This window comes from Barbus barbus (assembly GCF_936440315.1).
Source record: "Barbus barbus genome assembly, chromosome: 9".
Taxonomy (NCBI): Eukaryota; Metazoa; Chordata; class Actinopteri; order Cypriniformes; family Cyprinidae; genus Barbus; species Barbus barbus.
Window position 1 is genome coordinate 15708140 of NC_136737.1, and position 27232 is coordinate 15735371.

The window sequence follows — 27232 nt, forward strand, 5'->3', positions numbered from 1 at the left end:
AGTCTGAGACCCGACTGTTGTTATAGGGACTGGACCGAGGACCATTCAGACGTGCCCCGCAGACTCGCCCCATTGCCCCCCCGAGACCTGCCCAGACGTGACCTCTGTAGCCCTCTTTTCAACCGTGGTATGGTAGGGTGTGCTGACGAGCTGAAGAGATGGGTAATTCCAGCCAATTTTCTGTTTTTTAATAGCTCAAGGGGTTCGAGATGGTGTGGATGGGTGTCTGAGAAATGGGATTTGAATATAATTGTGTGCAGATATAGCGGAAGTGTTTGTATTATCATATGATGATTATAATCAGTAGAGTAACAGGACAGACACAAGATCTGCTAGAATATCTGATGCGTGAACACTCATTCTGTAAACTTTAAAGAGCTTCAGCATTGTGGAGATGATGTTCATTTATTGTTATTATATGTCAAACTATTGAGGACATTATGCTAAAAGGAATGGACCACAAAACCATGGACCCTGGACCACAAAACCAGTCATAAGTTGCATGGGTATATTTGTAGCAATAGCCAACAATACATTGTGTGGGTCAAAATGATTGATTTTTCTTTTATGCCAAAAATCATTAGGATAGGCCTATTTAAGTAAAGATCATGCTCCATAAAGATATTTTGTAAATGTCCTAGTAGTCCTACCGAAAAAAAAATCTATACTTAATTTTTGATTACTAATATGCATTGCTAAGAACTTCATTTGGACAACTTTGAAGACGATTTACTCAATATTTAGTTTTTTTGCACCCTCAGATTCCAGATTTTCAAATAGTTGTATCTCAGCCAAATATTGTCAAATTTATTTATACAAACAAACAATAAAAAGCTTATTTATTCAGCTTTCATATCATGCATAAATCTCAAATGTTTTTTATTTTTTAATTTTATCCATATGACTGGTTTTGTGGTCCAGGGTCACATATGATGGTTTTTAGAAGGTAACATTTCCCGCCATGTTTATTTCGAAAGCAAGGATAAACATACGTTAAAAGGCCGTTTAAAATGTTACTTTGACTTGGCTAAGTCAATTAAACATTAAAATAGGCTTTCCAGACCGTTTTCAATAGTTTTACCTTGAATTTGTGGCGTCAGAGAAACGTTAAAAATACTTTTCCAACTGTCTTTCATTGGGTAAAACTGTGGAAAACGTGTATTTTTTGTTAAAGTTTGTTATAAACGCACAAAACGCTGACTCTAACGACCTCGTTTTCATTTATGCCAAGTTATTACAAGTATAACCTTAACTGTACCATGATACTTCGATACATACCACGAACATACCATACCATACATACCTTCTTCACCCGGGAAAGTGTCAAAAGAATTGTAGCGTTTTACCTTTTGGCGGGAAACATGCTAACACGTTAATGAACTTAATTGAAATTTATTTTTATAATCCCCGAATCATCACCACATTCCATAAAACTAATAAAACACATGCTAACTGATAGTGCTCCAGTCGTGCTAATATTTTGTTTTACAATTTTAAAGTTATTCTATTATAACTACCTCTTATAGCCTACTACTTTTAAATCATTACGTTTTAATTCAGATCTTTAAGTAAATAACAAAGCTCGCTGGGGCCATCTAGTGGGCCCCAAGTGCATGGTTGAGAACCACTGATCTAAAAAAAAAAAAAAAGCAAAGTGTTGGCAAAAAAGGATGCCCTTATACACCAACATGCCTTAAAATATGGCACACTACTCAAGATGTACAAATGCAATTATTTATTCATTATAAAATAAAGGTTAGGCTACAACATGTCATGTCAACAAGAAGCATTCAGATGCATGATATGTTTATGTGCCGCTCTCTTGTGGCCATTATAACAAACTTCAACTGACAATACTTCAGGAAGGTACATGATGGTATGCATCTTTCACACAAATTGATAACGCAAACAAAAGTGAATAACATACGCAAAGAAAATAAAATATTACATAATATATAGGTAATGCCAGAAATAATGGAAATTAATTTTACGTATTATCAAGACAACATTGTTTTCTCTTTTTTTTTCTCATAAAAAACCCTTTGGTTTGAAAGTAGAAAAGAAGTCTGTCCTGAGTGAAAATCATTTATGGCTCTACAGTAATTTACACTGTGTGAGGAAAAACAGGAATCACATTTCTAAACAGGGTCAGCACTGATGTGAATGCTGCTCTGGTGAACTGATAGTATTAATAAAAATATTTACTGGTTCTGATTAAAACTTATTAATAAAAACAAGATTTATGTTTATGTGTGTTTAAGCTTGAAAAATGTAATATTAGGGGAATGTAATGCATGTTTCTTTTTGAAAAATGAAGATACCATCTGCCAATTCAAAAAATTAAAAACATTAACAAAAAATGTAGACATTTAGCATTATATCACATGCTCACCAATAGATCTTCTACTGTGAATGGGTGCCATCAGAATGAGATTCCAAACAGCTGATAAAATCATCACAATAATGCACATGACTCCAGTCCATCAATTACTGTCTTGTGAAGTGAAAACCTGCATGTTTCTAAACAAATCCAAGAAGAAGTTTTTCATTTCAAACCGTTGCTTCTGGCTAAAATACCAGTTCCTCTAACCATAATATTGCTTTCTCCACTGTTGCCTCCTCTGAATCAGGAGACAAATATGCACAGATAAAGCAACATTTACAAGTGAAAACAGTCCAAAACAGTTTTGAAGAAATCAGTGGATTTTGATGTAAGAGGACAACAGGGGATGGACTTTTTCACTTGAGGAAGCGTTATTATGAACTCATATTTTGGCCAGAAGCACTGTTTTAAAGTTATTATTTATTTATTTTTTAATAAAACAAGCTGCTTTTACTTCACAAGATGTTAATTGATAAACTCAAGTCGTGTGGACTACTTGTGGATTATTGCAATGTTTTTATCAGCTGTTTGGACTCTCATTCTGACGGCACCCATTCACTGCAGCGCATCCATTGGTGAGCGAGAGATGTAATGCTAAATTTCTCCAAATCTGTTCTGATGAAGAAACAAACTTATTTACATCTTGCATGCTCTGAGGGCAAGTATATGTTCAGCAAATTTTAATTTCTGGGTGAACTATTCCTTTAAGAAATTAAAAGAAATGGTTGTGGCAATTATGTTATCCATCCATTACTGACATCAGGCTGCTTCAGAGGCTGGTGGCTTTTCCCTTCTCCGGGTTCTCTGTTTGGGCCATGCTGGCCGGAGTAACCGCTCTTCTGTATCTCGTCCCTCTCCATAGCTGAGTATTCCTCTGACAGAGGGCCACTGGTGGCTTTGGGGTCTTTCATTGGTGAGTGCTGCAGCATGTGATGGCTGGGGGGCGTGGCTGAGAGCATGTGCTCAGGGGAGGCGCGCTCTGATTTGATGTTCAGGCTGAGGGAGGGGTGTGGTGGGGAGGAAGGGGAGGAGCACTGGGAAGGGTACGAACAGTTTCCTCCTGATGCCATCCTGTGGACAGTGACATGATGTGCAGACATTTGAGTGTCAGAAATAGTTATAAATAATTATACTATTATAAATATTAATAAAATAAAATACATACAACTAAATGTAAAAATAAAAAATAAATAAATTGAACACAATATAATAAATAGTCTATTTCCATATGCTGAAGTATTAAATATCATCTAAGATTAATATGTATGTATGGTAATTAAAGCATTCCTCACCCATGGCTGATCATGCACTGGTGGGTGTTCTGATGAGACAAAGGTTGCCAGGTATTCATAGAATTGCGCTGAAAACCCACGGTGTAACTGGGGTGGCTGTATTCTAAAACAGAAACTGACTGTTAGTGCTTCCTTTCAAGCAGAGAATATATGAATAAATGTTCATTTTGCACTTTGATGTTTTGTTGTTAATTAGAATAATTTGTAAAACTTGAAACATGCACAATGTCGCATGACAGTATTTTTGTTCCTGAATTATAATTTTGAAGAAAGTGCTCTGAATAAGAATTGGGCCCCCACCTGAGGCCCCGTAGTTGCCCAGACTGTGTCCCAGTAAGCCTGTCTTCCCCATTGCCATCATGTGGCCCCCAGCATGCATACTCTGATAGAGTGCTCTCTAGATGAGAACCAAAGGAAAAAATATATATAATGACAAAATTATCAATATAATAAATATCAATATCATAATGTTATATGAATTATGTTATATAATGTTATATGATTTATAAAATGTATATGTCAAATATTAATAATATAAATTAATTCTACATTATGTAATATGAAATGACTATATTTAGAAATCCCATAAAATCATATATTTTCATAAATACAACAATTTATAAAATTGATAAGAAAAATATTAATATTATAAATTCATATTATATTATAGTATGTACTTTAAAGAATTATAATATAATATACAATGGATATGACAAAAATTAATATTATAATGTGATATAAAGTTATAATGTATTGCTACATTATCTATCATTAGTTCCTGGACATGTAAAATAATCTCAATATTATTAATAGACATTATATTTTTATGAACTAATGATAATATAATATAATATAATACATAAAACTGATATGACAAACATTACTTTAAAATAGTGCTGTCAAACAATTAATCGCGATTAATCGCATCCAAAATAAAAGTTTTTGTTTGCATAATATGAGTGTGCATTGTGTATATTTTATTATGTTTACTGTATATAAATACACAGACACGCATGTATATATTTAAGAAAAATGTTATGTTTTTATATTAAATATATTTACATATAATATAAATTATATGAATATGAATATAAATATATACATGTAAATACATATAAATATTTTCAAAATATATACATGCATGTGTGTGTATGTGTATTTATATATAAACAGTACACACACATATATTATGTAAACAAAAACTTTTATTTTGGATGCGATTAATCGCGATTAATTGTTTGACATCACTAATTTAAAACTTTAACCCATATAATTATTTTCATAAATACAATAATTTCTAAATTGATATGAAAAATAACTATAAATTAATTTAGTACGTACTTTATTTAATAATTATATGAAATTGATATGATAAATATTAATATTATAAATGTGTATTATACTTTAATGCATAATAAACTGTGTAAAATATCTTAATATTACAGATTAATACAACATCTCTATTATGAAATGTCTATATTTATAAATGTCATAAAACTTTATATCATTTATTTTAATCAATAATTACATTTAAATGTACATGAGCAACTGCTCTCTTACGCATTTTATAGTGACTGTCAATGATTAATTTATAATTTGATGTAAGTGTGACCAGGAAATAAAGTTAAGTACAGAGACGTAAAGTTCTGTATAGTGAGAAAAGAGTCATTTCAGTGTACGAGTGAGTACTTTTGTAGACTCTCTCACAGCATTGGCCAAATTACTGCGGGTTCCACACAGTCCGCTGTGAGCGTCGATGCGCCGTCCGTCGCTGGCCATATTCAGAGGGGGCGGAGTCTTCATCTCCAAGGACCTGCTCAGGTTGCCATGAGAGAACATCGAGTAGCCCAGACCTTCATAGTCATATGGGAAGTGAAAAACAAGATGTGGTTGAAATTGTTTTTTTCAGTTTCTCTCTCTCACTCTCTCTGTTGTTCACTGAAAGAAGAAGTTTTCCTTCTCAGATGGCGTTTATTCACTATCTACCTTGACACCTGGAAACACATTATATATATATATAACATATATATTATTAAAATATGATAAATTAATCATTATAATATTACAAATATTATGAACGAAATATTGAATATTATTCATTAAAATCATATTATAAATTTAAATGTATACATTTTATGACATAATTATGAATTACATTAAAATAATATTACAGACAGCAATCATTTTCATGCAAAAAAAACATTGAGATGAATTGTTTATTGTCACTCTTCATCTAGATTATCATAGTTTTAAAAATATAATAATATTTTTCTTCAGGGAATTTCATTTTTGTCTGAATAAATAAATGTTTAAATGTAAGTAAGTAAATAAATAAATACACTGCACTGAAATAATAGTAAAAAAAATCCTTGACCTTTAAGCAAGAAAAATTAATTATGTTAATGTAAAATGTTAAAAATCAAACCCTGGGATATAAAACTGCCAAAAATAGTAGAAACATCCACACATCACCTGGACGTCTACCTCGGCATCAAACTATTTCATTCCTTTTCAAGATAGTTAGTAGCTGCATTCTAATGCAATGACACTTCAGCTTACTTTTATAGCGCTGGATTCTGACCACAGGCCGCTTTGAGCAGAACATTCCCATGCAGCACTGCTAATAGTAATATGGAGATGAAGAGGCACAGCATCAAAAAGTCCAGCAGGTGTGACATTCTGCTTAGAAACCACAGCTCTGTTTTCAGCTACTGTTTCGTATGTGTGTCTGTATGTGTGCGTGGTTGAGAGGGTGGGCTGTTTCACATATGAGAACTTCCTGTGCGCAAGTACTAAAATACTCCACTCGGGGAGCGTTCCCCACTGCCTTTCTGTGTAACCCCATTTTATAATGGCTATAATAAGTACGATATGGTAAACAGTTTTAGGTGGTTGGTCTCCACAAAACACTTAGCGCAACAGAAATATGGTTTAAGCGGTACAAATATAGTAGTTCATGTAGTTAAAGCCACACTATGTTACTTTTTTGTTTTTCGCAATGAACAAAATTGCAAGTACGTCATAAAGTACATGTTTTTGTCTTACCCTAAACCACTATAGTAGTTCTATAATAATAATTCATATTTATAATTATCGGGGTGGATTTTGCACATTTTATTTGTTCTTGAGGGATAATGCATTGGTATATTGTGTGATGTCAGTCTTATGATTTGTTTTAGTTGTTTAGTTCAACATTCTCTGGTAGAAAAGTCTTAATTTATATTGTTATATTAAATTAATTGATTAATAGTACAGTAGATATCAGTAAAGCAATGGCGCAATAAACTAAAGAAAGGATTAATATGTGAGTAAATCTAAAGGTAAATCTGCTTTAAAAAGTATAACACGGCCAGAATGTGTGCGCGTTGAGAGACACGCTCAAATTTATAATTTTAACATAATAAAAACCATGCGTCTTTACACATACTACAGAAACACGGCAAAAACTGACGCTTTAACATGACCAGAATGTGAGTGTCATACAAAATACACATACAAAAAAACTTGTCCAAAATTGCCGCATTAACGTGGACGAACAGTGTGTGTAGACACGGTCGAATTTCAATTCAATTCAAGTTTATTTGTATAGTGCTTTTCACGATACAAATCGTTGCAAAGCAGCTTTACAGAAAAATTTTAAGTTTCTACATTATATTTAGGAGTAAGTTATTAATGGTGACTATGACAGAAATGTACAGTAAGAATCATGCAGTTAGTTAGTAGACGGTGAAAACTATTAACTGCAATGATTATATGTTGCGAATTTCACACGTTCCGTTTCTCACTTACAGTAATTATCATAACAATGTTCCTTTTCAAATAACTTGCCGTTTTAATGCTTCAACAGCTAGAGGGCATTACATACTATGTTACATACTACGTTTACTACGTAAACTTTACATAGTGTAGCTTTAAATATAGCCTTTATTTTACTAGTGAAGGATAAGTCTAGTCATGTTAACAAATATTTGGAAATATCTTGCATTTTAAACAACATGGACCTTACCTGCATGTGGTCCCATGAGAGTCGGATGGGAGTTGGAGCTGACAGAACCGGTTGAGCCCGGTCTGGTACACAAAGGTTTGTAGGATGGAGTCCGATGGGAACCTAGGTTTGGATTGGAGGAGTTGCTGTAGCCGTTTTCGGGACTTGCACCCATCACTTCCGAAGGCAGGTGCGAAGGAGCCTGTGAGTGGATTTATAACATTACTTTAGACATTCATGTCAGATAAACACATGCATTTGCTTCATTTCGATTCTACTAACATAATAGCGTTGGCGAGCGATGGAGAGGTCCATGCCGTCGTGGAATTTCTCCGTTCCCATCGTCACACTGTCTTCCTGATCGAGCTCTGAATTATCCAGCCCTAGTCCTTTCCTTCTCAATGTCTGGAGCACAATCAGAAAAACAGTTACAACTGCCAGCAAATTACTTGGGATAACGCTACCAAGCATGGAACACATTTATAAAGATAGACTGGTGAAAAAGGCAAATAACATTATATGTGACTATACTCATCCTCTAGCATCTCACTTTGAATTACTGCCATCTGGGCGTCGTTTTAGTCTACCCTTCCTGACTAAGAACAGATCTAAATTCTCTTTTATACCACAAGCCATAAAAGCTTTAAATCAGTCAATAAGCTAGATGTCCAGCTGGCTGTATAGTGTAATGTAGGGTGTGATGCATGTTCTTTATGTTATGTCTGTCTGTGTCTGATGTATGGATTAATTGTTTGTTGTTATATGTTTGATGTCCTGTCATAAAGTGCCTATGCGACTGTGCTGCAAACCCAACTGCCCCACGGGGATAATAAAGTTGTCTACTACTACTACTACACTCAGAGAGAAAGAGGATGGAAGAAAGGAGAAAAGAGAGAATGGTAAGAATTTGGGGTGAAAGAGGGAAAATTGGATCAGGACATAACATTGACTGAATTCGAACCTCCATCTCTCATATGAGCACCACAGCTCTCAGTTCTCCAATGAAACAAACTATTTCTAATGAAATATATATATATATAGAGAGAGAGAGAGAGAGAGAGAGAGAGAGAGAGAGAGAAGTCTCTTATGCTCACCAAGGGTTGCATCAATCACTGCATTATTTGATCAAAATGCAGTAAAAACAGGAATATTGTGAGATATTTTTTAATATATTTTAAAATGTAATTTATTCCTGCTATGCAAAGCTGAATTTTCAGCATCATTACTCCAGTCTTCAGTGTCTCATGATCCTTCAGAAATCATTCTAATATTCTGAATTGATTCTTTTATTATTATCATCATCATCATCAATGTTGAAAACAGTTATGCTGCTTAATATTTTGGGCAAAATGTGCAAATTTTTTCAGAACTCTTTGATGAATAGAAAGTATAAAAAACCAGCATTTACTTTGAAATAGTAAAGACATTTAAAAGGTCACAAAGTTTTCTGTCACTTTTGATCAATTTAAAGCATCCTTTGCTGAATAAAACAATTTCATTCAAATAAAATAATTTATAAATATTATAATTATTAAATAAAAACATAGTGCAAAATAAAGCATAATGGCCTTTTTTTGCCAGTACTTCTAAATATACAGGCATATCTATATGATGTTCAGGACAAAACATTTCCAGATTAATTTGCAATTACAAACTAGTTGTGGGACTTTGTTGGGTTATGTTACAATTATATCATGCACAGTAAAACCGTAACGGTAGCTCATCTGATTTGGTAACATACTAATATTGAACACACTTCAGAAGGGCGAGATTTGGCATGTACCTCCAGTATGTCAGTGTTTGTGCGGCTCTCGTGAGGTTCGCTGTATTCGGTGTACTTTAACAGCACTTTGTCCATATCGGTGCTGGCGTACTGGAAAAGACGGTTAGTGCTGTTGAAGATGATGAGAGCGATCTCGCAGTCGCACAACACGCTCAGCTCGTAGGCCTTTTTCATCAGACCAAATTTGCGCTTGGTAAATGTCACCTTGAAGAAGAGAACAAACCACAGGACTATTGTTACAGAAACTTCTGATAGATGCCACAAAGCTAAAATGGTTTGACTTCTCACGCTGTGTATCGTTTTGGAGTCTTTTTTTGCACATACGTTTTCTTCGCCCCATAGCAAAGTCCATGTTTCACACCTCAAGGTCGTTTGCCCTGGATTAAAATATCACATTCTGATGTAGAGCAAAAGTCTACCGTCTACCATTGATTTTTGTGCGAGACATAATTACATAATTTAGTCCCCGATGGTCTGAAAAATAAGAAAGCCTTATTTGTTTTGTCAGATATATAAACAATAAATATATATAGATTAATATACAACCTGAAATCAAAATCAATGGAAATGTCCTTGGCTTTATTATGCAAAACTGATAAGTGGAGCTGAAAAAAGTTATTTTCATAATATATTTTTTAAAAAATCACACTTTATTTTAAGGTCCAATTCTTGCTAATAATAAACCATTAACTATTAATTTTGCCTCAATAAACTCCTAATTTGCTGCTTATTAATAATAGTAAGGTAGTTGTTAAGTTTAGGTATTGGGACAGAATGCACAGAATGTGCTTTATGATTACTAATAAACAGTCAATATGTTAATTATCGGCATGCTAATAAGCAACTACTTAATAGTGAGAACTGGTCCCTATACTAAAGTGTTACCAAAACATCTTGATCAAAATTAAATATTGTTTCTACCTGGGTGAAAAAAAAAAGGTCACTGATAATAATACAGTATAACATCCACCAATCAAATCCTAATTGTTCAAATCAAGCTCGCCTTACATTATTTCCTACTAAATATTCAGTCTCAAACAAAAAAAAGTCTATATTATAGAAACAAAATACGTTCGGATGTCATTTCATGTATTTTAACAGCATGAAATAAAACAAGTACAAACTTGTCGATTGCGCTGGTCAAGAATCCGAGAGATCTGTATTTTCTTCCGCCCCATGATGCTATGTGTTCGGAGTGGGTTTTTCCTAAATCAGCAGAAGAACAGAAGGAAAAATTTTATTTAGTTGTAGAACGTGTGCCATTTTAATATATTTACACTTATTACAGCATAATATAAAATAAAAAAAACATAAATAACAAATAACACTTAATATATAATAATATATATATTATATATTACAATATAATGAAATAGCTATTGTATGTCTATGGGCACAACAGTTCACAATTCATTGGCACTCATATTGCTGCTGGAACATCATTATGTTTTCAGCCAATACCAACTACCAGCCCAACTTCCCAACCACGAATTACAGCCGTTTGTGTACTTATACCCTCCAGAGGGTCAGCTGGGATTAAAGTTAGCACGGGCGCACAGGCTAACACCCCCGCAGTCTGGGTTATCCCAACACAAACATGAGCATTTCCACAGGGCACCGGTTAAAAATATGTCATCTCCATTTAAAGGTAAAGTTAGCATTAGCGTTACAACCGCACTTAGAATAATAGTGCATTTCGATGGAGGGAAATTTCCTGTCCACCCCCTGTTCTCCCATGAGCGAAACGGACACCATCAGTTGATTTTAGGGCCTAGGGGTTGGGGGTTATGTAAAGTTTCCTGGTTGAGGGACATCAGTCATTGGAAACTTAAAGGATTTAACCAGATGAAGAACATGAGTGATGTATTTCACGGATCTAGAAGGAGCCTAGTAAAATGCTAGTGGCTAAAGCTAACACTTATTTTGGCTTCAAATAACATTCAAATTCTCCACTCGGCACATCTGCTTTGCTATTTTCATGCACATTTGATGGTGAAGTCACACTAGAATGACTATTTTTAAGCTAAATTGCTAGTAGCTAACATTTTGGTAAGTTACGGCATTGTAGCTAGAATCTGCTAAGCTGTTCGCTGCATTCAACAGCATTGAGATTCTAGTAGCTGACATAGAAAGCAAAAAACCTTCAGTAGAAAATATCTTCATGTTTCTAAACAAGAATGACGCTTATCTGATGTTGATAATAACCACAGTTCATTGCAAAAACTGCAAAAATCAAGACCCCTGGTATGTACACTAAGCTTATAGCTTCATTTGACTTACAGTTTTCACATAGGCCTATAAATCAGTGAAATACAATAATATATTTGGCTTTGCTAATGTATTAGCTATCAATCCCATCTTTCAGACCAACTCCTTCCACATGACAAAATACTATAGTAATTTATAGTAAATACTAGTGTTTTTGAACCATAGAGTAAAGTGTATTATGCTGTATATATTATAGTATTTACAACACTTTTTAATGAATGCTACAGCATACTGTATTATTAACACTGGTGAACTGATAAACTGTAATCAATACTGTAGTATGCTTTAGTATTTACTACAGTAAACTGTGTAGTGTATTGTAGTATAATATACCCTATAGTTGCAGAAAACGTAGTACAGTATTGGGTAAAGTAATTTGTGTATATTACTATAGTTGTTATATTATCACTGCAACTATAGAATTACCACAACAAATTAATTCAAGTACTTTACTATAGTATGGTTCAAAAACACTACAGTATTTATCATAAATTACTACAGTGTTTTTTTTCATAAGCATAGTGGCTAATCGCTAATGTAAAAGCCCCAGGACTTCAGCTATGCTTTTTTCTCTCATATTAGGCATATGTAACCTCATCTATTTTTAAAATCTCAAAGCCAATGGTTTACGGAGTGAGTGATGCTGTTCCCACGATCCATGAGTGCCCGTTGCCCTCACACCCTCCCCTTGGCACACAGACGGACCTTGCTTTTTGCCATTATAACCATATAAAGAGAATACCAGTATGATATTCTCCATACACAGACACACACACACACACACCTAAAAGGCTTTGACAGGTGGCCTGCATCACTGTCGGGCAGTTGGTCATGAGATATAAATGTAATGCGAGGAAGTGAGAAGCATTTGTGACAAGATCTCTATCACCAAACAACATGTTGAGCTAAGTTTAAGTTCCTCAAATTTGTGAATGCTTTTGCTTGCAAACCAATGCGACTAATAGCATCATTACAATGTTTTGTTGTTGTTTTGAGCTTTAATTCGGGTTTTGGGAGCCTAATCAACAAACTAATTGGTTATGCTATAGTAGACTCAACCACAGACAGAAACATCTTGCCAATTTATTTTCATCATAACAATTTCTTTTTTAGTTTTGGCGAATTGGTGGCAAATTTGTAGGATCTCATTTGTAACACACCGATGGTGGCTTGATTAGAACTAGCAAGCAAACAAAAGGTCTAGTTTTTTCACATATATATAAAAAAAAACACTCTATGGCAAATTAAAGCTATTTTAAGTTGTAGCAAATTCCCTGCGAATTTGTACGTTTTCAATGATCTGCTTACGCCCGTATAGGTCGTATATTTTCCTATTAATCAAATCATAAAAAATTATTCGAATCCACCACCAATTTATATATAAATGCAAGTGATGCCAGTTATTTACTCAAATTGTATGATCATATGAATACTTATGAATTCTGAATCCAAGCTCCAAGACTGAATGTTATATATGCACACAATTTTTAATATATATACACACGTGTGTGTGTGTGTGTGTGTGTGTGTATTTTAACAAAGTCAACCTTTGCTGAAAATCTAGTACTTGGGTTTCAGCAATGCTACATTTACGCCAAAGGAAATTATTTAGAGAAACAAGAAAACAATTTTATTTTACAATTTCACATAGCTTGCACACAATTAAATAGTAATTAAGTGTTAAAAATTACGCTGCTAAACTTACATCATTTAAATTAGCTAATAATAAAAAAGTGTAATTTCTTAACTGCTTCAATAGGACTACACATAAAATTTTAAAAAGTTTTAAAAAATGTTGTATGTAATTATGCAACTATTTAACAAAAGGCTTAGTTTTTAACAAACAGAAAAAAAACACTCTTATGGCAATCTGAAGCTATTTTAAGTTGTGGCGAATTGCTCGCGAATTCGTATGATCTCATTTGTGTTTTCATTGATCTGCTTACGCCCCACTGACGGTTAGTTTGAGAGGTGGACCTTTTCTAAAAATCATATGTATGTATATATATATACACACATTTAAATTCAAAAAGGAAAACTAATTTATTTTACAAATTTAAATAGCTTGCACACAATTAAATAGTGATTAAATGTTCAAAACTGAAAGATGTAGTATGTAATAATGCAACTATTGTACCTCTGGATCCTGTCTGCCCTCAGCTTCCTGTGAGATTCTCCCAGAGGCCAGACAGTGGAAAAGAATACACACAAACAGTGGCAATGGTACACTGACGGGCTCTCCCGCAGAGCAGCACTCGCTCTGGGGCCAGAGGGGACTAATTGCTGGGTCCCTCACGGGGCCAAAACCATCAGAGCTCCAACAACAAACACCTTTGTCGAGACTAGTCGAAGCTGTTTGGTCAGGGGAATGAAAATAAATGAGCTCTAGAACGCTAGAGCAAATAATAATTTGCTAATGGCCGTCCAAACTGTTTCAAAACCATATGCAACTGGCACCTGTAGACTACAGACAGTTCAGCTGTTGGTGGCTGAAGCTAATGGTTGGTATGTGCGTGTATCGGTGGGATGAGAAACCTGCATGCGCCAAAAATAGCAAGTAAGATTTGTATTTGCATACCAAATGACAAGAGCAAATGGTCTAAGAAGCTCAAGAAGCAAAAGAAAGGCTACATATGCTTTCGAAATGATTATGGCACAACATTAATGTGTGTTTATGGTGCAGTAATTGCACACCAGTTAGGGAAATGTCAATATATGAACTGGATACATGGTTTCTGTATTTTGCAAAATGCAACATGGTCCTTGGGGTATGCATTTACATTCTGGTGTAAGAACGTCTGTTAGATTGCAGAAATGCGTTTTGTGGTGGATTTCACCCTTTGACCTTTGTAAACTGTTTAAGTGGTAAAGCATGCAACTGCAAAGCTGGGTTTGATTGTCAGGGAGTGCGTATTTTGCAAATATGTACATTTAGAATGCAATATTTGCAGATTTGGACAATAAATAAATAATGAATTTGCAAACTCAATAAATATAATTGGGTACCCCTGGTATAATCATTTTGAAATAACACGGAAACTGTAAATCTGCACTAAACCTGTAAATCTGTTGAGAAAAAAAAGCGTTAACAACACTTTGTGATAACTAGTGTCATGCATTCGTTTCTCATGTTCTCAAGGTAACACATTGATGGTGGCTTGATTAGAACTAATGAGCGAACAAAAGGCCTAATTTCATTTGCTTCAAATCTTTAATTGCATATACGTATTTATTAAACTACTATATTATTTTGCAATATTTTTATACTTTGTTTTTAAATGATATTTTATTTATAATTATTATAATTGCGTAAAATATTATTAACTGTAATATAGTATTTATATTTATAAACTGCAAAATAATTAATAATATTATTACTTCTATTATTATTACATTATTAGAATTAATACAATATTAATATTAATATTGTGTGTAGCATATATATATATATATATATATATATATATATATTAATATAAAATATACTTTGCTATATATATAGCAACATATATTTTATATTAATATATATAATTAAATTATAATTACCTAACACTATATTATATATTATATTATATAAAGAGCTATATTATTTTGCAATACCCATTTATATATATATATATATATATATATATATATACACACACACACACACACACACACACACACACACAATATATAAATATATATATTTATACGTTTTACATTATTAAAAAACGACAGATCTTACCTGGTTTTGACAATTAACCAGTCGGCTGAGTCGTTAAGAAGAGTGTCACCAGTCTGCAAAAGAAGATGAATCGGCGGAATGGAGGAGTTGGTTGAGTTCACATCACCTGATGATCGTCGAGCTTCTTTTGACAACAGCGCATCTCCAGCTGTTCTTACTGTAGCAGCATCACTAAGAAAGCCACGCCCCCTCGGCGTTCCCATTGGCTGAAAACCACGCCAATCATCTCCAGCTGTTCTCACAGCAGCGGGATCAGGGAGAAAATGCCACGCCTCTGAGGCGTTCCCATTGGCTGAGAGAGACGCCAATCATCTGCGCCTGTTCACACTATCAGCAACAGCCGCCTACTTCACAGTTTTGCAGCCGCCTCTCTAGAGTGTTATTGGCTGCAGAAGACGCCATTACTTTTATTATGCGTCATTCACTTCATAGAGATCTCTTCAGATAGGACTTTAAATACAATTATATATTTAGTGCAAGGGTTATAGTTTAACGATGTAGTTAAAGCGAATAGCGAAAAGAGAAAGATTAAGAACATTGTCGTTTTTTTATGATAAGCACATTAAACACTGTAAAAACGTGATGACGCTATTAAATCAGTTTGATTCACCTATTACAATTAATAACGCAATAGAGACCAATGTTAAACTGAACTGAAAACGCCTTTATATTATGAGTTAAAAATAAATTAGCCTACTTAGGCTAATATATAAAAATAATAAATGTATATTTTTGTTATGTGCTGGCAGGAGTTTTAGCATTTAAGGTCCAAAGCTAAATTTTCTGAGCAAAACTTTATAATACTGTTAATTTAAAAAAGATAAGAAAAGCAGACATCAATTAATAGAAATGTCATGAAAAATTTATGAAACTTCTATATAAATTTTATCTAGGCCTATCTTATTCACTAAAGTATACAGACCCCTGATTTTTGGACTGTCGAATTTGCTTCATATTTTAAGGGGAAAATCATGAATAAATGATAATATATAAAATGTATATATAATATAATAATATATATAAACTTTCAACACCAAAAATAGGTATGCATTTCATTACACTATTCCAAGAATATTCCTTTTTTTTTTTTATTATAGATTTTCCTAAGCATCAAATTTTAAATACATATATTTGACTTTTTCCTATTAACTATCATTATTATATATTTTTTTACAACAGGGTAACCACCTCAAAATATGAATTCAAATCACTATTAAAATAATAACATATTCACACAAAACTTCATTCAGAGGTAATTTTAGCGAGTTTCCATTTTTGTTATTTATCTCAGCAGGCTCTTATGAACCCACAGACTATACTTCCCATAAAAAGTGACAATGAGATGCACAAGAGAAATCTACTTCACATGCTGTGAAGAGGTTACTAATATCTCTCACTCATGAACACAGTGGCTTTAGTTCTCCTCTGAGAGTTTAATCTGCATGTCATCTGATGCAAGAAACAGCAACCTCATGTCATGCTCCCGAAAGTCCCTCAGCATCCCTCCTGCAGGAAGCTCCCTCCAGTCTGGAAGGAACAAATATAAACATTGATTTTAAGACACCACGGGTGAAAAGGGTAAAATTTGGACTTTTAACTAACAGATATCACCCCAGTTGATTAATCACAGTATCAAGACAAATGTTTTGTATTACAAGTTTTCAAAAATGTTACATTTAAATGAGGCATATGAGGAATTTTGTAATTAAATATGCATTTGCATACATTTCCAGAAGAGAAAACTAGGCACTGTATAAAGCCAAGTTCATAATTTAATTTTTTTGCCATTCAATTTTGCCATTTTATTTTGTTGACATATTAAAGGTTTTCTTATATTGTTTTATCACTTCATTAAAAAAAATCACTATCAACAGACAAAAAAAAAAAACATTTTACATTTTATTTTTAAGAATATTATATAAATCAGTGGAACTGAAGTGGAGATTTCTGGCTTGAAAAAAAAGGAGAAAATGTCCCTAAAAGATATGTATTGTAACTCTAATCCACAGATGCAAATAGATAAAGTGTAACAAAAGTTATGAAAGCAAAATAGCCCAAAAATCACAAACTGACCAATTTGGCCTGTGTCTTGCCTAAAAAGGCATATTGAATATTCAATATAATTTATGGAGAAAATAAAGATTTAATTTTGGCAACGGGTTTCCTCAATTTTTTTAAGTTAAGTCAACTTATCACTTTTTACAGTGTGGAACCTTTTCATTACATAAAACGTTCTCTATAGTCAAAAAAAGATTCTTTAGATTATTAAAAGGTTCTTCATACTAAGAAAAATATTGTTATTTTAAGAACTGCTCACCGAAAGGTTCTTTTAGGAACCCAGAATGGTTCTTCCCTTTTGGAACCTTCATTTTTAAGAGTGTAAAACCTTTTTAAGTTCTAACTGGAACCTTTATGTAAAGTCAAGTGTATAATAAATTTATAGCAGTTAATATAATAACTACTCAACCTAACTGAGTCTCATATCGAATAAATGAAAGTCTGAAAAGTGTCAAGTGTCAACTTTTTTCCCCTGAAACTTCTCACTTCTGCTTTTGACAACATCAGTGGCCTGAAGTTTTTGTATATGTGGTGAGTCTCTCGGATTCAGAAATAGCCTCTCTGGTCAGCGTTCATGTTTAGGCGATTCTTCAGGCAATGTTTTTTTAGTGTCTGGCTTATCGCGTTCAGCACAGCGGCAGATCTTGAGTTCCCATCAGCCCATTCTGAGAAAAAAACCACCTGCGCATTCAGGGTGTAGGTAACAAGCAACATTTCACCTTTATGTAAATAAGCGTAAACATAATGCTTATAACATTCATAAATCAAATCTTCCTGATAAAGGCCTACCGTAGGCTTGATGCTCTTTATATCTTCAGCACTGTTTCTGCACCTGTAACATACAAAAAGAAGAGTGAAGATGATAGTTTTTCCCTTTTTCATCGGGACATTGCTTGCATAGAATGTCATATATTTCAGAGTAATTTACAATCAAGCACTAGTTCTTAGAAATCAGAATATATGATTGGATGTGGGCTATTTTTCAAAAAGCTTTCATTGCCTTAACTAAGAGTTCTCCAGAGTGTAATGCTTGTCTCTAAGGCAACGAAGCAAAGCTTTATCAGTTTTAAAAGGCAGCAACTACTGCCTCTATTTGCACCACTTTCAAAACACACAAAAAGACAATGCAGTCACAGGGTCTCTTAACTTACTGCTCTCAAACCATGGTACCATGGATGTCTATTCTTCCGAATCTATCAATCTTTCTTGTTGTGTATAGTTCAATTTTTGTGCAAAATAATCATTCTTTATATACATTTTTTTTTGTGAATGACACTATAAATATGCACCGTTTTAAGGATCTTGTCATGCAAGTAGGCCCATTTCACACAAACCCACCAAAACAAAAACATTTTTAGCATTCTAGCAAGCTCATGATGTTGTTTTTAATTTTGTTGTTTACAGTTTTATTATGGGCCTATTTATGATTATATATCGCTATACAACATAATTTTAAAATGACTTCAGTCTTCCATATTTTATTTGGGAAATCTCGATCATATTTTATAGGCTTCCAGTCTCGTTGCTTCCAGGTATTTGCACAAAACAGTCAGTTATGCTGCAAACTGGTATTTCTTATTATGTAATTTCAATTCATCTTCATAATCATAAACACACTGGTTTGCAGGGAAAATAGTTTTACCGTTCACTGCTGCTTTAGTGGATTATGAATCAAGAGATCTCGCACATTCAAAAAATCTTCTGTGAAGCAAAATAAGGTGAATAACACACTATAAATGACTATTAAATAAATTAATTCATAATATTCCTTTACTATTCTTATATCCCTTCTTCTTCTAGTTTGTAGCGTTCTGGACAAGGTTTGAAACTTTTTTTTTGCTAGCATGTTCCTTGTTTGTAAGTTGCTTAGCACATGTAGGCTACATAAGACGTCTGTTTATATTTTGAACAATTAACATTCAAAAGTATAACAAAATGTTACAAACATGGTGTTTAAGTTTCCTGGAAGAATTCAAGACGTATTGTTCAGAGTGCTTGCTCATTTGCAATATGTATACGTTTCCTAATCTAATTATGACATCTAATAAATGTCAAAAATACATTTATTAGATGTTTTTAAGATGTAAGATGATGAAAACTGACCTCTTACAGACATATGTGTCGATGTTTGTACACAGCAGATGCTTTCCAGATCAAGAGATCTTTAAAAGACATCTTGCAGAAGTAAAAGCTACTGCTAAAAATAGGCTAAATGTACTTTTAAAATATAAAAATTAAAAAGATACATAAGAAGACTAATAATTGTTTTCCCTAAATTTGGTTATGCTTGAGGCACGCGCGGAATGTTTTATGAAAAACAGACTTAATTAGTGCACTACACCTGTTGCATTCACTGAACAACAAAACATGGATAGGCATGTGCATTTCTTTGGAGAGAGGTTCTTAAGAGCCAAATAAGTGCAGGACGAGTTAGCGGCTGCATTGCTTGGGCGAATAAATCCAAATAAAAACTCCACTGTTGCATGAAAAAAGTGTTTAATCTGGGGATTTAAAGTGGATCACATGCTCTGACTGAACAACAGCGGCACGAGAGCACGCGCATTCCACAGCAGCCTCTCAAGCATCGTTTGTTTTCCTTGTCAAGAAACCCGCAAACAGAAGACATAGTGGGAAGATATCGAGGAAAAGTGGAAAAACATCGTTTTTGACGGACTATTGGGGATTTGGCGGGTTGTTTACATAGTAAATAGGGCATTTATTCACTGTCGGACATGACACATTCCTACAGTCAGCGTTCTCTCGTGGTCCTCGCGTTTTTAGGGATTTTGTCCGCAATAATGTCCGTATTGTCCGTCATTTTGATCTTCCAGCTCCAAACGCAACAGGATGTTATAATGGATTCGTCTACTTTAGGGTCGAGTGAAATCACAGCTGTGTTAATGCCCGTTTCCACGGTCCTTTCAGCCTTGTCTCTGACACTCAACTTGAGCTCAGTTGTTGTGTGTTTGCTTCACAGCTATTTCGCTACTGAAATATGCCGAGGAGAATCAGATACACAAAGGTAATGGAGAAACTTGCTTATGTGGACACTTTATCATAGAATTAGATTCAGAATCTCAAACCAAATTTGAAAGAATGATACACTTTTGGAGCAAAACATTCCCCAAAAAGAGCTTGTTAATTGATAAAACAGTTGTAAAACCCTTAATACAAAAATCACTTGGACAGTTTTTGGTTGTTGAACGTTAGTGGAACATATTCATAGTAAATGTGATGAATCCCACCTGTGAGAACTTGAGAATTTCTTTATTCTTCAACTAAAAAAAAACTTGAAAGACATTGAGAGAAACAAAAAATTGAGAGAGAAAGAGTTAGCGCTGTAAAAATGCTTTATAGCTCAAATATCCAAATATTTTTTGGGGGGCACACTGTATATCAAAGGTAAATGACATTTAATGGACTTTTGAATTTAATATTGCCCTCCAAAACAACTTTCTCAGGGTTGAACATTTTAAAATCACTTCTAATTCAAAGAACAGTGTGACTTGTTGCCTATTCTAGCAGGTCTTTGAAATCAGTCAATTTGTTTTGCAAATTGAGGCCCTGCTACTCTTCCATACAACAAGAAATGATCTCAGTTTTTGCTTATATCCTAAGGGCCGACTGGTTTCTAATGGATAGCAGGGTTGTTCGGCATGTGACCATTGGACTGTTTTGCCTTGGAGTTTCAGTTTACCTAGCTGGTAAGTGCTACACAAAAACCATATGGAAGTCATGTCATGAATTGAAAACTTTAATCATTAAGTTCAGTATATACACATTTACAGAAGTTACATTGACCTTATTACAACAAATGAAGAATTGATGTGCAAAATGTGAACAAATTGTAACCAAAACATCTAAAGCAGCTTATAAATATCATATCATACCACAATTTGACTTTGAACCTTGCAAATTGTGACTTTATATTGCATAATGTGACATTAAATTTTGCAATTGCAATCAAGTTGCAACTCCAAATTGTGACTCTTTATCTCACTATATGTATTTATTTCTTATTTTAGAATTACATTTTTTATTTTGTAACTTGGATTTGACAATGGGCTTTCATATTTTAGAGTAGCAATCATCATTAATATGAAGTGGCAGAACCAAGTGAATATGGTATACAGATTTATCTAGATCTTCATGAGTTTATATCCCAGAGCAGTGCTTTTCTCCTCCATCCTTTAGCATGCCAGGATCCAAAGCTCTTTTCCTGTGGAAAACAACAATACATTAGTTTATATTCATTATTCAGATGACACAGCATGAAGTGATTTAACATAAATATTTCATTTTTTTCCCCCTCACAGCCATGTCTATTTACATGTTATTGGTGTTTGAAGTTGAGACGGGCATAGCCAGCGTGTGCGTGCTTTCCTCCGGTGTTCTCGTCCTGCTACTTATCGTTATTCACTCCCTAATACGGGCCGCACATACAGCCAAAAGCTTCTGCAGTGAACATGCCCACACCATGTACCACAGCAACCATGAAAACATTGCTGGAATCCGTACGTCGAACCTAAGCATTGCGGAAAAACCACGGAGGCAGCACAGCTTAGCCAACCTGCACAGCCATTTCATCAACCCCGCTCATATCGATCCTAAATTGCAGTACTCTGCATCTAACGGCCCTCACAGCGATAAGGACGGCTACAGTGGTGGTGGGAGCGGACGGACGCACCGGACACTTTCGACAGAGTCCGGCCTGTTTCAAGCACAGGCCAAACCCTGGAACGGGGTCAACAGCGAGATTAGATCTGTACTTGCTCGAAAATCCACGATCAAGGATTCAACATTAGTATGAATGGTATCACATCCAGTTCAGTGTTAAAGGGATAGTTCACCCAAAAATTTAAATTCTGTCATTATTTACTCACCCTCATGTCGTTCCAAACCCGCAAGACCTTCGTTCATCTTCGGAACACAAGTGAAGATATTTTTGATGAAATCTGAGAGCTCTCTGACCCTGCATAGACAGCAACAAAACTGCAATGTTCCCAGGTCCAGAAACGTAGGAAGGCCATCGGCAAAATAGTCCATGTGACTTCAGTGGTTCAATCGTAATTTTACGAAGCTACATAAACACTTTTTTGTGCAAAGAAAACAATAACAAAATTTATTCAACAATTCTTGTTCCCGAGTTACTTTGGAGAATACCCCAGAACGAAATCAGCACTGTTTACGTTCAGTAGACAGTGTGCGCATGCTGGACATAAACGACACTCATTACGTTGATTACGTTCTGGGGTACTCTACAAAATGGCGAAAGACAGTAACTCGGGGAGAAGAACTGCAGAATAAATTGTTACTATTGTTTTCTTTGCGCACAAGAAGTATTCTTGTAGCTTCGTAAAATTGTGGTTGAACTCCTGATGTCACTAGGGATGTAACGATTACCGGTTTGATGATAAATCATGATAAAATTCCCCACGGTTAGTATTACCGTTTCATATTTTAATTATCATTAAAACAGTATTCGATTACTGCGATTTGAACAACTCACGATAAATAAATACTGTCCAGCATAAGGCACAGTTTTAAGTAACAGTCTCACGTGCGCACAGCACGCAGAGTAGTTTCGTTTAGAGTGAAAATAGTGCGGAAAAGCTGGGAGGTTTTAAAAGAGTGCCAAGGGAATTATACATATGAATGAATTAATTATATGAATGTACATCTGAAGGTTCTTTGACTGTCTTCAGAAACGATGGCATTTTGTTTTCATCTTCGCTTCTTGTAATACCTAAAGGAAGTGTTTTAATCGCAGTACTGCTTTGTCCACGGAGTTTACAGGAAACAGCTGTAATTCAGCTTTTCCGTAAGCGCCACCTGCTGCCAGTGAGTGGATTTACAGAGACTTACATTTACATTCAGCCTGTGTGCAGTTTCTGTCTGGCCAAAAACGGACCGAATTTGCATGCCCTGCTGTAAATTTTAACCGGTTGATGAAAAACAAGCTTATGTGGATTCTACACATTTAAACAATTCAGGTGTTATCTAGAATTATTTATGGAGCAGATAAAATACATATAATAATTTATTAATTGATTATCATTTTGTCTTAACCCTCATCTTTATTTAAAGGCTGAAATGTAAGGTTTACCTTTTATGAAACTTTTCAAAGCTTTATTTGAACATTTACATTAGATATCTGAACATGCTATTAAACTGGTGTCAGTCAAGTTGTCATTTAAAATCCGAACATCATTGGTAATGTTATTGTTTTAGTGATTATGCAAACAAAAAGTAATTTTATTTGTTGATTTTTAAATATAAAACTTAGTAGAGTGATTTATGTGTCTGTACTTTTTGAACATCTCCAGCACATTTGAACAATACCGTAATAATACTGATAATCATGATAAGAAATTTTCACACCCTAGATGTCACATGGAGTATTTTACCAATGTCCTTGCTACATTCCCTTGCTGTCTATGGAGGGTCAGAGAGCTCTCGGATTTAACCAAAAATATCTTCATTTATGTTCCGAATCTGAACAAAGGTCTTCCGGGTTTGGAATGACATGTGGGTGAGTAATGAATGACAGAATTTTCATTTTTGGGTGAACCAATCCTTTAAGTTGGGCATTATATACTACATTATGTGGCTTTATATAACGGGCCTCATTTAATATATATGCATAGACACTTGCGGCCAAAAGTTTGAAATAATAATAATAATAATAAAAAAAAAAAAATTATGTTTTTGAAAGAAGTGTCTTATGCTCTATACGCCTGCATTTATTTGATGAAAACATTTACGTGGTAAAAACACTAATATTTTGAAATATTATTGCTGTTTAAATAATTGTTTTCTGAAGGATTATGTGACACTGAGGACCAGAGTAATGATGCTGAAAATTCAGCTTTGCATCACAGGAATATGAATAAAATATTTTAAAATAGAAAATGGTTACTTTAAATTGTAATACTATTTTGCAATAGTACTGCTTATTTGACAAATTATTGCAGCTTAAATTATTTATGTGACGTTTAAAGCAAAATGTGTAAAAATCTATGTATATTTTTTGTACACCTAATATCAACTTACAGGTGTTAGATCACTCTAATTTTTAAAATGACAAATAATGTGAAATTACTACTGAAATACTTGAGAATTTGTGTAGCTGAAGGATAGTGAACTGTTCTCTTTTTTACTAGAAAGACATATTTTGGAACAGAACAATAGAACTATAAAAGTTAAGAAAAAAGGCATAAATGAATAACTCATGGGAGAAGCTGATATGAATCGTTATTTAATATTTCTGTCATAATAAAACTGAAATACTATGATTTTATTTTTTTAATGAAATTTTGTACATGAACTATCAAATTACCACTAACACTGCATGCGTGATGTAGAAAGAAACAAAAATGAAGTAAAACTAACCTTGGAGAAAGATTTCCATGAGTCAAGATGGTGTGACTGAAGTGTGTGTGGGTGTATCGTTTGGATTAATTGCAGGTTTCACAGCACTGAAGTGACATGTATGTTTAAAAACAGAAAAAGCGAGCAAATTAAAAGTGAAGCAAACAAGCAAAGAAAAATTACAGGAAGCCAATGCCACATTTAACAGTGAAGTGATATATAAAACTAAAAATAAATAAATAATCAAGTAAATGCATGTGATTGCATTAAATTGGATAGTGACTACAACCTTCGACCCTGCGAGCTGCTGATCTGTTCCTTCAGTGAAATGGCTTGCCGGAGCAGACCGTCTATGTTCTTGAAATAGAGACTACTATTCGTCATGCTTTTAACCGCACTGAAAGACAGACACACACAAAACAGATATGAAGTGCATTAAATGAAGTACTACATAATATAAACAATCAATTTATGTAATGCATATCTTACCTGCATGCATATTCAACAGTGTAGATTGCTCCTTGACTTTGTTCCTCCCAACTCTGCATGTCTGTCTACAAATTCACAATTCATCACGGCACTTCAGTCAACTTGCTAATATAATAACAATAAATATATATTTTTGTTTATAATGCACTTTTCTCATACCCAAAGCGCTACAAAAATACAAATATAAAAGAAAATACAATAAATAACAATGATAAAGCAAAATAAACACATGACATCTGCATATCAGTCTACAAATTCATAATTACAACATTTGGGTTAACTTGATATTAAAATAATGATCTACAATAAATCAGTACAACATAAGTCAGCTTGCTAATGTAATAATAATACATTTTATTTATAATGTGCTTTATCATACCCAAAGCACTACATAAAATGAAAACATAATATAAGACAATAATTGGTTCTGTCAAACGATTAATCGCATCCAAAATAAAAGATTTTGTTTACATAATACGTGTGTGTACTGTGTATATTTATTATGCATATATGAATACACATGCATGTGTATTTAAGAAAAATGTTACGTTTATATATTAAATATATTTATATATTATATCATTTATATGACTATAAATATATACATGTAAATGCATGTAAATATTTTCAAGCTATATGTTGTATGTGTCTTTATATATGCATAATAAATATCCACAGTACAGATATATATCATGTACACAATTTTTTTTTATCGTGATTACTCGTTTGACAGCACTAACAAATAAGACAATAAATAACAACAATAAAACATGACAGAACAGAAAATAACAAACACCCTATTAAAACTAATAAGTGTAGGCTATTTTAAAAAGATTAGTTTTTTAACAGTTGCTTCTGACAGGAAATAATAAATCAGTAATATATTACACAGTATGACATTGTTTTCCAGCAAAAATAGTATTTATTTAATAATTTACAATGTAAAGTGAGATTCTTAAGTGAAACCTGAGAGTTAATGTTGCAGGTCAAATGTTAATCATTCAGGCAAATATCTTTAAAAATAACGCATTTACAGTGTTTAGGCAAATGTACTACTGTCTGTATTACTGTAATATAGGCTAGGCAACAAATGCAATACATTAAAATAAGGTACCTTGTGTTGCACGAGCTCTGGTAGGGATCTCCTGACGTGCTCCTGTAACCTATAAAGCGCTATCGACGGTTCATTGGCCAAAACATACATACTCTCTGTGAATTTATCAGTCACTGTAGCAGAAATAAACAAAATATGTAATCAGTATCTCTTCATCAGGTTCAGGTATGTGCAATCTCAAAGTCACGCTTAAATAAGGCGTCAAATAAATTCAGTATTGTGAAGATAATGTAAATACAAGTACACTGAGTCGTTACTGATTATAAAACATGAATCAATAGACATCAAAACTCTGAATCTATCCACGGTATACCTCTTTTTACTTTCAACTGCATTTCTTGATCCTCCATTGTTATTAAATATTAACGTATCATATAAATTTCCTTCTGTATTATCAATAAGTGTGCTCCCAAAATATCATCCGGAATAACAACAGGCCAATAACTAGTTCCTAACCACTAGTTCTGGAGATTATGATTCATCTAAGTGAATCGAATCATTTGAATCGGTTCACCAGTAAGATTTCACTGAATCGTTCAGTGCTTTTTCTGCAGGTAGGTGACAGCGAGCAAGTTATTGAGCGAAGCCGAGCCGTTCATGACTTTAAAAAACTCGTATTAAAATTGCTAAATTTTTAAGTCTACTAAGAAAGCACAGAAAAGTATATAAGCACTGAAGTATTATACGTTTTCTCCACAAAAGACAATAAGATATTTTTTCACCCATATATTTCAGTATCTAAGCTGACGTTCAAGGCTGTTA

General features: G+C 33.8%; 3 protein-coding genes across 5 annotated transcripts; 1 reads left to right on the forward strand and 2 right to left on the reverse strand.

The window, feature by feature from the left end:
* Nucleotides 1-1721: 1721 nt before the first annotated feature.
* On the reverse strand, nucleotides 1722-15605 carry LOC306874714 (myocyte-specific enhancer factor 2B-like). Of its 2 annotated transcripts, none has more exons than XM_079424925.1 (9): nucleotides 15439-15605; nucleotides 10568-10649; nucleotides 9444-9647; nucleotides 7943-8065; nucleotides 7682-7862; nucleotides 5365-5528; nucleotides 3976-4072; nucleotides 3676-3778; nucleotides 1722-3454 (listed from the first exon to the last, which is right to left on the reverse strand). In XM_079424925.1, the coding sequence occupies exons 2-9, from the start codon at nucleotides 10619-10621 to the stop codon at nucleotides 3118-3120; spliced, it is 1263 nt and encodes a 420-aa protein (XP_079281051.1). In that variant the 5' UTR covers nucleotides 10622-10649; nucleotides 15439-15605; the 3' UTR covers nucleotides 1722-3117. The 2 variants fall into 2 exon arrangements, with proteins under 2 accessions (XP_079281051.1, XP_079281052.1); XM_079424926.1 differs by having other exon boundaries at nucleotides 5383-5528; nucleotides 15439-15567.
* Nucleotides 15606-20228: 4623 nt separating this feature from the next.
* On the forward strand, nucleotides 20229-22413 carry LOC306874706 (transmembrane protein 221-like; the record flags this gene model as incomplete). The annotated part of the gene is made up of 3 exons (XM_079424915.1): nucleotides 20229-20518; nucleotides 21115-21200; nucleotides 21813-22413. The coding sequence occupies 3 exons, from the start codon at nucleotides 20229-20231 to the stop codon at nucleotides 22304-22306; spliced, it is 870 nt and encodes a 289-aa protein (XP_079281041.1). The 3' UTR covers nucleotides 22307-22413.
* Nucleotides 21231-26954, reverse strand: borcs8 (BLOC-1 related complex subunit 8). Of its 2 annotated transcripts, XM_079424913.1 has the most exons (6): nucleotides 26784-26954; nucleotides 26471-26583; nucleotides 25357-25421; nucleotides 25157-25264; nucleotides 24889-24974; nucleotides 21231-21715 (listed from the first exon to the last, which is right to left on the reverse strand). In XM_079424913.1, exons 1-5 carry the CDS (start codon nucleotides 26818-26820, stop codon nucleotides 24911-24913), a joined length of 387 nt encoding a protein of 128 aa, XP_079281039.1. In that variant the 5' UTR covers nucleotides 26821-26954; the 3' UTR covers nucleotides 21231-21715; nucleotides 24889-24910. The 2 variants fall into 2 exon arrangements, with proteins under 2 accessions (XP_079281039.1, XP_079281040.1); XM_079424914.1 differs by lacking the exon at nucleotides 24889-24974 and having other exon boundaries at nucleotides 21236-21715; nucleotides 26784-26936.
* Between the last annotated feature and the right edge of the window lie 278 nt (nucleotides 26955-27232).